The 12,953-nt window shown below is 36.8% G+C and overlaps 1 protein-coding gene across 4 annotated transcripts in view; it reads left to right on the top strand.

Moving 5' to 3' along the window:
• Window positions 1–12,435, top strand: part of VPS41 (VPS41 subunit of HOPS complex) — a 113,076-nt gene extending 100,641 nt beyond the window's left edge. For 3 of the 4 annotated variants that reach the window (XM_066191154.1, XM_066191172.1, XM_066191182.1), the window contains 4 exons: window positions 4,589–4,688; window positions 5,471–5,515; window positions 7,007–7,086; window positions 8,670–12,435. In XM_066191154.1, the coding sequence (XP_066047251.1) occupies window positions 4,589–4,688; window positions 5,471–5,515; window positions 7,007–7,086; window positions 8,670–8,750 (306 nt within the window). In that variant the 3' untranslated portion in view covers window positions 8,751–12,435. The remainder of the gene's footprint in view (window positions 1–4,588; window positions 4,689–5,470; window positions 5,516–7,006; window positions 7,087–8,669) is intronic. The other variant, XM_066191164.1, reaches the window with a different exon arrangement.
• Window positions 12,436–12,953: the final 518 nt, after the last annotated feature.

Here is a 12,953-nt window from a genome sequence, read left to right on the forward strand (position 1 = left end):
CAGACTGATTGCTTCACTTTAAAAAATTGCCACCCACTAGAGGAACTGCTGCCACTGTTCTAAATGCTACTCTAAGCTCACCTCAGCTTTGCGGTTAACCTTTGAAATCTGATCACTACCAACCAAACAAGCATAGCTCTAAAGCAGAATTAGATACTGTTTTGGGCAAAAATAAAACACAGATCATGTATGACATTTTTCTTACGCTACTATTTCAAGTAAGTGTAGCATTGGGGAACACAGAGCCATGGACCCCCTTATGCATGGGAAGGAGATCACTTTATTGTAGAAATCACCACCCTTTTATACCTTTAATCTCAACCAGACAAAACCAAAACTTAACAGAAGTAGGGCACCCACTGGCTGGCTCAGCTGCAGTCTGCTGTCCATGAGTCAGAACTCTCTCTCACCCTCCAATTGACCTCCAGCTGTCCAGCCTGCAGCTGTGCCTTCCTACAGGGCCTTCTGGTGAACATAAGCCTTAACAACTTTAATAGTTATAACCCCATATCCCACAAGTAAGTACTACTAATTTTCTTTTTGCTCTGACATTACAGCTCTGCTTTAAGAGTAGGGTTCTATTAGCCTGCCTTCCAGAACATCCATTTTTATTTTCCAGCTCCAGGAAATTCAATTCTGCCATGACCTTAAAACTGAGCACACTCCTGGCTATTCCCCTAAGCTGAGAAATATTTAAGTGTTTTTTTGAATTGGGATTAAATCTTGAAGTAATTTTGGGGGGGGGGGGGTTTCACCCCTGAAGATAATTTATTTCGGTGTTTTCTCTTTGTCATGATTTGAGATAATGTATTAAAACCATAGTACATAATCAAATGACACTGGTTGATTGTAGTGATGAAAGTTTATTTACTGCTTAAATAATGCTAATTTTAGTGTTTATACACAGTAACATTAACAAGCAACAAAGTTATGGAGACATAGACAACAAGGACAAAATTACAGTTCTTTGAATTTTAATAGGAGCATTTATCAAATTAAGTGTAGTCTGAAGCTCTTTTACTGCTTCTGAATTCTACTTTGTTGTTGTCATAAATTTATAAATAAATTAGGCATGTTGGCTGAAAGAGAAACCTGCTTACTTATTAGAAATTACGCATTCCTAGTGCTTTTTTTAAGTGCAAATAAATCACCATTCTCCAGGTTTCTAAAGAATTGTATCACACATCTCCCAAAGAAGGCTGGTAGTAAAATCTCCTTATTTGTAGACTTGTGAGTAAATTACAAGCCTGTTATGCTTTCCAATTGTATAAAATATGTGTCTTTTCAGCTTTGGTTGGTATCCAAATGAAATGTAGGAAATGCTTGTGGTATTGGAAGAGGCTTAAATACTTCCCTTGTTTTAGAAATGCTTAATTTTTCACTCTTTCTGTGTCATTTGTTAGAATAAATCTTTGAAAAATGTTGATATTCTAAGATTCCTTTTCACCTAGCTTTAAAATATAGAAGCAATTTGTTTAGATGTAGTACTTACAGATTTTGTGGATTAGCCTTTTTACTCAAACATTGACTTACTAGTTTGCACTTTGAACCTGCAGTAAATCTGATGGGTAATAGACATTGATCCATTCTCAGAATTCACATCTATCCATTCATAATAGATTTTATGAACTAGCAGAACCCCATGATAATCCAATGAATGCTGCTTGAAACAGCACCTGGAAAAATTGTTAGGTTATGATCCTGAATGTAACCAAAAATGCTGTTCAGGCACTTTGGAGGCACTAGAGGGCAGGTGGCAGTTTGCACAGGGGGACATGTGCCTTTTGACTGTAAACACTAAAAATGATGTGGTTTTAATTGTGGTAGTGATACTATTTGAAATAATTTGGTTAACTGGCCTTGAGAAACTTGGACTTGTGGGTTAAGATGAATTGAGGCCTAAATTTTTTCCCAGAGCTTTGAGTATACCCTTTCAAATTAACTGCATACTGCAGTGCTTTTCTTTATAGATATTGTTAGGCATTTGTAAATCAAGACTGTTTTAATCAAATGGAATGGTTTATGCCTAATATGTTCCCTAATATAGCCAGAAGACAATCTCTTTTTTTTGCAATAACTGTTTTGGTTTTAGCAGTTTTCATTCATTGCATGAAAGGTGTTATTTCTGCCTAAAATTTCTTTCTGTAGGTGCATGATACTGTCCTGCTTCTGCTCACAATTACATGCTTTTAAAATATACATAAAACTCGGTTTCATCCTCAATTCTGTTTCTTCTTGGGAAGTGGTTTCATGACATATTTATGCCCAATGTCAGTTTTAACTTGTTCAACTTAACCTTAGGTGCACAGTTACCTATTTCTCCCCCCTTTTAATGAAGTTCCCTGTCTCTTGACTTCAAATTCCCTTTCCTTTGCTTTTTGTAACTCTTAAATTATCCATTTTGAGGACTTCAAATCAATTTCTACAGAAGTATTGAGATCTATTACCTTGAGAACAGACATTTTGCATTCTGCATCATGATTTTTCATTTTATATAATAATGGCTGCCTACTGTATTCCATTTCTAGCACAATAAGGTCTTACAGTTGTTCAATGTGGTATGGAAAGATCTTAGTGGTGTTTAAATAATGGGAGAAAGTGCATATTTCTTAAAAGACATGTTTTATCAGGTATTTCTGTTACTCCTGGATTTTAATGCATCAAACACTGTTGAGGTTTTCCAGTAATCTAGTGATGTCTGTTGTTTCCCTCTTCATTTTGTTTTCTTTTTAATGTTTTTTTTTCTGTTAGCACACTGTATAAAAAATGCTAGGACACACTTCCATCTTCACATTGTATCTTTGTTCTGCTCCTTTCATTTAACATTGTCACAGCACCAAGGTTGTCAAGAGTTCAGGAGACATTTGGACAATGTTCACAGGCACATAGTGTGATTCTTGGTGCTGTCATGTGCAGAGCTGGCAGTTGAACTTGACTATCCTTGTGGGTCTCTTCTAGATCAGGATATTCGATGACTCTATGCTTGTTTTACTCCTTTTACTTCAACATGGGGGGATTTCATCTGTCTATGCTGAGTGCACTTAGCAGAGACTCTAGTATATAGCCAAGACCTCATCCCCTCCAAGTTATGTACTTACTTTTGGAATACAGTTTGTTGACTGAGAATAGTTTGAATCAGGTAAGCACTCTTTCTGAAACACAGTCTCATTCAGTTGTCCTTGCTAAAAGTTTCTTCAAACTTTTGCAAACCTAGCATCACTTTTTTCAAACCTACCAACATTTTTCTTTATTTACAACAAAATTTTACATTCTTTGTTGCCTTTGGATAAAGTTGGCAAGGGAAAGACATAGCCGGATTGTTCCTGAGATTATCAACAAATAAAAATGACTGATTGTCTAAGTGTTTGTCTTGTAGATCTGCATTCAGTTGCTGGTGCTCTGAAATGTTTAATAGCTCAATGTCTCTAGTACTGGAAAAGTGTCATTCACCTGTTGATATGCCCAATTCGAAATGCTCATAGTGTTACTCAATGTTAATTTCTTAATGTATTTCAGATTTGCAGTCTTATCTGCGCATCATTCTTAGCAGTGTGTTCTTATTACTTCAGAATGTGTATGTGAAAAGGTAGAGTTTTGGACAGTGTCCAACTGGCCGTAAAACCTATTATTGTATTTCTTCTTAGGTATTTGCATTAGCTGTATCTTGCACTATCTTAGAATGCTCAGTATCTCCTGTAATACAAATGATCAGAAGAAAGGCATAAATATTGCTTCTTTATATCTCTCTTTTAGTATGGTTGGTCACATTATAATTGACTTTGAGTATCTTTGGAAAGCACTTTTCAAAGGAATTGTTGTCTTGGAAAACAAATTTCCAAACATCAGTTTGCGAGGAGGAAGAAAAACTTCCATAAGACTCACATTAGTCATATTTCCAAAGTTGCTCCATTAAGTTTTGTAAAATAGGGCTCTTCATAATTTTTGTGCCCTTGCTTCTTCTGTGCTTCAAAACCATATCAGGCAATGACATGTCAATCTAATGAAAAATACCAAATAAGTCAAAAGGGAGCTGAGACTTTTGCTAAAGAGAAATGAACTGGGGGCCTTTGGTTAGCTGCATGGGCATTTAATACTGCTTATTAAATGACACTTCAGCAGAATATACGTTCGAACAAAACATATTTTGAATTGCAGCATTTGTTAAGGTTTTATGATTATCTAGTATCTTTTCTGAAGAAGACAGGAAAGATACAGGAAGAAGTTTTGACATGGTTTGGAAATTAATTCTGAGGGTCACTGTAAAAATTCCTCTCTGTTGTAATTTGTTAACACCATCTCATAGAAAGACATTTATAATTTGTGATAGTAGTATCTTTGTAAAGATTTTATTTCTAGATTTTTGGTTTTGTTTTGTGGCATTTTGGGGTTTTTTTTAATTGTGGGCTTTACATTTAGGCAGAGGTGCTGGCAACAAAAGGTTCCTCCTTTGCGTCCTTTATAATACCTTGAAAAGTTTTAAACATTCCTTACACTCACTTTGGCAGCAGAAACACAATAGTGACTTGTCAAGATAATTGATATGCCAATCTGTTCAACAACCACTATTTAATGTTCTTTGCACCAACAGATCTTGCTGCGGGAAGGCTGCAAAAAGATACTTGTTGCCGATTCTCTTTCTTTATTGAAGAAAATGCATCGAACTCAGATGAAGGGTGTTCTAGTGGATGGTGGGTACAGAGGAAACATGACGAATTTCAAGGTTTTAAAGACTCTTGCTTGGTTTATATACCCCCGGACTGTTTTGGAAGCTGCCTGAAAGCCTGCTTTTTTTACCTTATCTGTTTAGTGTAGTAGGATACTAGATGCATTTCCCCTTTGCAAAGGAACTACATGTATCCCAAAAACTACAAGACTCAGCATGCAGCTGTTTGTCTTGATCAATCTCTGCATAGCTAGTAATGTATTGTGGCCTGCAGTTTGTCCGTAAAGCTGAAAATGCTGTTTAGTGCCAACATGGACAATCAGATGGTAATAATCTGCAACCAAAGCAAAAGATACAAGAAGATTGTCAGAAACAGTTGAAAATGTTTCGCAAGGTGCTAATGAGTATGTGAGCAGTGTTGTAGTTAACGCCAGCTGAGTGTTAATAGCAAGAGACAAAAGCAGACTGGATGGAGTGCCAAGAGCTTCCGCTCCAAAATGCTGCAGACTTAACAGCCATCCCATGCTCCTTTTATCACTTTGCCTTTTGTCTCCTCAGCACTGATCCTAAACAGCTTCAATCCTGCAGTTCTACCATCATCAGATCTAAATATTTATCATGCTGTTACTAGAAATGCTACTTCAGTATAGCTCTTCAATTTTTAATAGAATCTGTTAGGCGTCCTAAGTAAGTGCTTCAAGACCAAGCTGCATTTCTGTAATAGCAGTATGTTCATACCTGCTTTATTTAAAAAGTAAACATGGAGTTTGTTGACAAAGGTTAGGTTTCTTCTGTTTTGTTTTTCAGAGGAGAATATCTGTGAATCATGTCTATCTCCAGTACTTCCTTCAGGTAGGATGCTTTTCTAGGGAAAAAAAAAAAAGAAAGAAAAAAAAGAAAAAGAAAAAAGAGAAAAAGAAAAAAAAAAAAAAAAGAGGTTGTAAATTTTTTTAGTAATATTTTAAGAGGAACTACTGTTTGCTTTTATTCATAAAAATCTGTAATCTCCCTTAATGATCACTGTATAAATTTCATTCTCCTATGCAAAGCTTGCTTTTGAATTCTGACACGGGAGTAGAGTCTAATTGAACATTTTTTTTGCAGTAAACCCAGATATTCTTTCTTATTCAGCTTTGACTGCCTTATTTTCTGTTTTGAATACATAGAATTCAAGGCAACTTTTAATTCCATCAACATACATATTCTCAAAGATTACTAGAACCATAAAACTAAGCTGCTGCCATCAAATCTTGTCCACCTCTGTTGGATTATTTACACTGAATTTGTAGATTATAAAATTTTATGGAATGTCCTTTTTGTCTGAATGGTGGAGTTCTTGGCTTCAGTCATGAGTGCCACATTTGAAACATCTTAAAACTGACTAGCTTTAAAACACCTTCTAAAGTTAGTTGTGAAACTAGAAATTCAGGATGTTATTTTGGAGATGGACATTCTTCAAGGCAACTATAGTCCAGAAATATCAATGCAGTTGTTGAGTGTCTTAAAAAGAAGAAGTTTTACTAAGAGAGTATCTGTCGTGGCCTGTTAAAGCAAAAATATATAAGACGAAGCATATGTACAGGCATTTGCTTGTTTTCTAAGTGTTAACAGCCTGAGAGAATCACTTAAAGTTTATCTGGTTTCTACCATTTTTCACTTAAATAAATAAATAAAAACAACTATGCTGGGATCACATGCAGCATTATATAGACGAGGAGTCTTGCAGAGTTGAATGTGCTAATGCTTTGAGGTGTGTGTGTTGCGGAAAAAAGAGCCAAAGTAGAATGAGAATGATGCTCATAAGTGAGATGGTAATTCTTTAGATATGTGGATGTTGTATTTAGGGTTTTAATTTGGCTAAATATTCATGTGGGAATGAAATCCCACATCATGCACCTAGGCAGCTTGTTGCCAAATTTCAGGATCATGATGTGCAGTGCAGGCTCTAAAACTGCTCTGTGTTCTAGTTCTCTTCACACTAGTGCAAGAATTTTTCTGCTAACTTTTCATCAAAGCAGCTGAATTATTTTGTGGTAGTTAACTCTTCTCCCTGCCCAAATTTAGCGTGTAGCATATACTGAGATGGAAAATTCTTGATGGAAAGGTATACAGCATTTAAGCCACGGAATAAAATTGTTTTCTAATTCCATCACTGGCACACATAACCTGAAACCATCACTCTTAATGGTTTTTGTGAATAAGCCAGAATAATTTGGAAATCATTTTGAGAGATGTTACTTAAAGTTTCTCTGTGTGTAATAGAATGTGGGCATATATTGCAGTAGCCACTAAATCATTTGTTTCATTGCCCTGTTGAAATTAATTTATTTTTCTGTTTCCCAGATGCATCCAAGTCCTTCAGTGTGGTAGTGTTCCACTGCAGACACATGTTTCACAGAGAGTGCCTACCCGTATCTAACACAGTAAGGAATTAGCTTAATACATCTGACACCTTTGCCAAGGATAAAGTGCCACATTTTCTCTTGTCAGCTGTGGTCTATGAGGAATTGTATGATTATAGTAATAACTTGTGATGATACCACATAGTAGTATGTGACCAAGGAAAGGGAATTTAAGGATACTAAAACCAAAGTTCATCCAATGTAGAAAGAAAACACTTCTGCTTGAACAGTATTTTATCCCTTTCTGCAATCTGAATATGTAATGCAGCTCTGAGACATATGGGAAATACAATCTGTCTAATTTTTTAATTAATTCTTTTTTATTCCAGCTTTTACTTTAATTAAACATACTCAAAGACAAGAAAAAAGGTGAACCATAATAAATGATTTTCTCAAGTGAACCATAATAAATGCTTCTGACCTGAAAGACAAAAATCAGTCATTTCAGAGTGAATATTTAAATACCTTTGTAATCATCCTTATGATCAAAACTTTTTTTTTTCATAAGTTGTTTGGGGGGTTGGTTTGTTTGTTCAATTCATAGAAAGCAAAAAAGTAACTTCTAGATATAACAGGGTTTAAATTTAGAAACTAAATCATTCAAATGGTAACAAAATCACATAGAAAATTAAATTCTAGTCTTTAAGATTCTGTATCTTGCTCTGAAAATTAACATATAGTGAAAAAAATAGCTTTAGTGAATCACTTAATCTGTAAGTAAACAAAGTGCTTGTAGCCATATGGTACAGCATGTATACTTAAATATGTTATGAAAAGCTTAATTTACTAGATCATTTGTACAAGAAAGCCCAACAACTAGTAAATAATTCTTTAATATTTACCACAAATTTTATTGCGGGAAATAATCTAAAATTTGTCTAGCGTTCTCAATTTTCTGGGGCAGGTGAGTGGTTAGGCAGGATTTTTAAATGTTACATCAGTATTATATGATACATATTCATAAAGTGTATGTATAAATACAGGGGTGTCTTCATGTAACAGAGCCAAATTTCCCCTGTTACGTTGTATTGTGTGACTTTAGGTGACCAGTCACGTTACTGATACTTGGTTATTGGTGACATACTAAAAGGAAAATAGTGCATGCATAAAATGCACAGAGCTAAACACAGACTAAAAATAAACACATCTTTGATGTCAAAAAACAGTATTTGGGCCCTGATCTCAGTTGTTGGAAATCTGTGGAGCACTACCCAAAGGCAGAGCTGTGACTGAGGTATCCAGTGATTATTGGAGCTGACCAAGTTACTTTACTCTCATCTTTATATATGAAGATAATCAGTGATGCTTTTCACTGTCGACTTTTCATTTTTGGTATAGAGGAGATTTGATGTTATTCTTCTGGCAGGTGGTGGTAATACCCTTGGAACGAGTGGTGAGTTGTGATGCCTTCTGACTCCACAACAGCCTTCCTTACTATGTTTTTCTCTATTGTCTTCCCTCACCTATCCATGACTGTGTTGATTGGTAACAGCCTGACTGTGAGCAGTAATGTTGAGAAGGGCATTAGTACTTTTCATTCATCTTCACACATTCTGATGTGGCTACATTCCTCTGAGAGATTCCTTTTTTCTCTTTTGATTTAGGTATCTTCTGTCCAGTTCTGCAATATATGCAGTGCCAAACACCGGGGGCCAGGAAGTTCAGTCCTGGAGATGAAGAAATAGCAGTGGCCTAGTTCTCCATGTCAGTCAGTGACACTAAATCCATTAGGACCACGCAGAGCCACTGTATATTTCCATTATATGTCATTTCTGTATATAATCTTGATTGTGATTTAAAAGTGGTTCTGGTAATTTATCCTGTTTATTGAATATTTTGGGTAGTGACAAAAAGTGAAAATCTTTCTCTGGTAAGTCTTTGTTATGCAATTCATATGTCATGGCTCCTTTGCTCAGCTTGTTACTTCATTCTGGAACAGAAAATAAAATGGGAAGAAAAAATCACGCAATGTAGAGATTTGTGTTTGCTATCAGTTAATATGCTTTACAGTTTGGATCCACCTAAGGCTTATATGGATAAAGAAAAATGTATTGCTGTGACTTCAGCTTACCTATCTACTTCAGTCCTGATTTAGTCTATTAGGGTCCTGTTCACCTTGAGACCCATAGGAGTCTTACTCCTATTAATCAAATTTCTTCAGAACTTGAAGTTGTCTGTGTGCCAACTTGAGTTAACGAATTTGTTAACTGAGAATTCCATACGTTAGCAATTTGCCTTGCTTACACATTCGTAATTCATTAAAAACTGGTTAATTTCTGAATTCATTTTCACAATGCAATAGTTTAAAGTGAGCCTTTCTCATGTTCAACTGTCATAGGTTAAGACAGTTTGGTTTTTAGTAGAAAAGGAGTATGGAATAGTGCCCTGCCAGGACCTTAGAATTCTTTGGAAAGGACAGGGACATATCAGGAGGCAGTTCTTTCTATTGGCAGGTAGTTTGACCACTGAGAGAGTTGAAGGCGACTTTTGGTAATACCCATATAAAGCTGAGTGTGCCCAAGACAACTTTTTTCCTTGGCCAGAGGAGAAGCTAACACAGTTCTGAAGGGCAGCCTGGGCTGGCCAGGCCCCACTGCTCCCCCCCTCTGTGGGGGAAACCAGCCCTGGTCTGGCTGTGCCTCCGAGCCCCCCATCGGCTGCCCGGGGTGGGGGTGGAGGCTGCAGTTTAACATCTAGTGAACTTTTAAAGCTTACCCCTGAGCCAGCCAGGGCCAGGGGAAGTGTTCCTTTTCTTCCCCCATGAGTCCAGGGGTGGGCAGGAAGCCTTTTATGATCCTGGCTGCTGAGATCCCTGACTGCCTGAGCAGCTCCGATCTCCTGGCATGAGTTTCTCCCCACCTCCCTCATCGGTGCTGCTGGTGTGGTCTTGAACTCAGCCGCAGCCTGAAGAAAAGATGACCTGGAAACAATTTGACTCCTTCTTAGCACAGAAGAAATTTCCAAAGCCCTAACTTTTTCCTTAGTGAGAGAGACGACCAAATTGGAGACATGTAAAGGTACAGTATGGAGATCTCAAAGTCAGTAAAGGACGAGTGTCTTCTTAGGTAGAAGAGATGACAAGTTGCCTTGGTTCTAGGCTGAAAAATCTCCTATGACTTATAGTAACAGACTGTAATATGAATATGTGTAGTGGTTTGAAAGCAAAACAAATGAGAGGCTCCAAGTCAGAGATACAATTTAATAGGTAGAAAGGAAAAAAGGTAAAATAAAAATAGATGCAATAATAAAAAAGACCACTGACAGAGTCAGAATACTACCTGAGCAGAGTGATGGAAGCAGTCCAGGTGAGGTGGTCTTCCTGAAGCAGTGATCCTGTAACAAGGTCTGGTAGCTCTGTTCCTCTGGGAATCCAGTGGGTAAGGGCCCCCTGTACTGTCCCAAACCCCAGATTTTATCCAGGTGAGAATGCTTGGTTCCTCCCCCTGGGCAGAGCATCTCACAATGGGATGATGAGTCATGCAGGGGGTCCTTGATGGCCCATTAAACAGAGATAACTCCCAGAGGGAGTTATTTGATGGGCCATTAACAGAAGATAATGGCCCAGAGGGAGGGGGTCTGGGAAAACACTGCCCCACCTGGATTCAACAGTTCATGAAGATGGTGATAGAATACTTTGTGCACATCCTATACTACAACCCAGGACAATATGCTAGAATAATCGTTTAAATCATGGACAATATGAATTGGGGAGATGATTAGTGGATTTTTTGAGCAAAGGTATGTGTGATTTACTGAGTAAATATTGAATTACAAGTTGTGATTTGATGATCCCATAAGAGGTTTGAACAGAGAGACATAAGAAGAAGCCCCCTGTTGCCAGCAAAAGAAGTGAGAAGGCATCTGTGTTCCCTGAGGTGAAGAATCCTTTGCCTTTGAAGTTGTTTATCTTTAAAAGTGCCACCCCAATATGTGAGTCTATGGCCCATATGTAGTCACGGGAAAGGCTGCGTGGTATGGGAGGTTCCACAACTGCAGAAGTTCCCCGGGCGGGCTGCGTTTGTGTGAGTTGGAAGCCACAAGCAGACTGTTTCTCTTGTAGAAAGTTACCAAAACAATAGGAGAGACTGCTCTCTCTCAAAGACTGAATGAAAGACTGTTTTATAAGTGGTACTGACCTGGAGTTCTGAGTTTTGCCTCTTTACATTGTTTGTAGAAAAAGGACAGTTTGTGATGGGAGATGGGGTTGGTTTAGAAATTTCTTCTTCTTTTTTTTTTTTTTTCTGTCTTTTCATATTTTTTCCTCCTTAGTGCATGTTAATAAAATCTATCTGTTTACTTTTAAGTTGGGGCCTGTTTTGCCTTTTTCTCCCAAATCTTATCTCTCAGAGGTAAAAGAGAGCAGATACTCAAACCACTAGACTACACTAAATTTGGCAAAACAGAAATTCAGCAAACGTGAAACCACTACATCAGCTCATCCAGAAACTTTATTTTTCAATGTCAGCAGTAGGTCTTTACGCTTATTTTATGTGTGGTTGAAGTGTATGGTTTCATTTAGGTGCAAGGGAAAAAAATGTATCTGACATTTCAAAGGTAAGATCTTTAGAAGTTTCTTTTGGCCTTAGCAATTTAACAGATAAGTTGAATAAGACAATTGGATGTTAACAAAACCATATTTTTCATTTGAACTGTGTTCTGTTCAAATCTGTTGATCCAAAGGAAGCGACTTTTCATAATGTCTTCACAGTAATGTAATCTGTTTGTAATGCATGCTGACTAAATTTAATATAAGCATCTTTTCCTCAAGAAAAGTAATCAGAACTCCCAAGTTATTTTTCTGCTTTTTAATAACTTGAGTTTGAAAGTAAAATTACTGTTTTTGCCGTGATATTGTACTGTTTAAACTAGTTAACATACTAAGTTATAAAACAATGGTATATACTGTAGTCTGTCTTTAAAACTGGAAAATGCAGTCCCTCTAATGCAATAAATTCTTCTGTACCTTATTCCCATGTAAGTACACCTTAAAATAATTTCTACTGTGGAAACTTGGATTTCTAGTTTATGTATATTCATAATGCTCTTTTAAAATCTCTGACCAGTCCTCTGCTGATTGGTCTACGAATCTGAAGAATGATTTTTTGTTGTCCACTCTGCAGATCTGTATAATACTGGAATAAAATTTTATGTGTTTAGAAATGCTAGGATTTACTCTGCATGATTACATAGGTAAAAGAATCATTAAACGAATAGATCTCTCAAAAGCAAAGTAATCTGTTGTGTTAATACAGACAGTTGAGGAAAAAATAAAAAATGGGGCAAATTGTTAATGAACATAGAGTAGGTGGAATAACAGAAGGGAAGTAAATTTGTAGTGCAAAGCATAGTCCATATGCATCAAGCTTCACCCATAAGAATTAGTGCCTGGCTTTGCAGCTGTTCATTTTCAGCAGCTAGTACACATTCTCAGGTATATTGTTCCTTTATCCATTCTTCACTACACTGATCAGTAAAGCTGCTTTGATTCCTAGTAAATGAAATGTTCCAGTGAGCTCAAGGGTTGTTTCACCATGATGTTTGAGTTATTGCATGCCATGCCTGTGAAAGTTTTTTTAAAACCCCCCTTCTTCAGTAGCTTTGAGCAGCTTTTCTGTCATATCCTAAGAATGCAATAAGCTGTCAACTTACAAGAGGAAAAAGTCTAATTACTTCTATACATGTATATGGAAAAGGGTCCAGTACTTCTATACACGTCCATGGAAAAGTAGCTTAGAGTCATACGATAATTTCAAGAAAGTATATTTTTTTTACTTCAGCTTGGCCTTAAGTTCCCTAAAACATTTGAGCGTTCTGTGAATCAGTTTGCTAGTCTGCCATCATCAGCAATCATACTGCATTATACCCTGGCATATTCTTTGCATTATGCT

Source organism: Chamaea fasciata, unplaced genomic scaffold (genome assembly GCF_029207755.1).
Source record: "Chamaea fasciata isolate MVZ Bird 193981 ecotype frontalis unplaced genomic scaffold, bChaFas1.0.hap1 SCAF_1, whole genome shotgun sequence".
Classification (NCBI taxonomy): domain Eukaryota; kingdom Metazoa; phylum Chordata; class Aves; order Passeriformes; family Sylviidae; genus Chamaea; species Chamaea fasciata.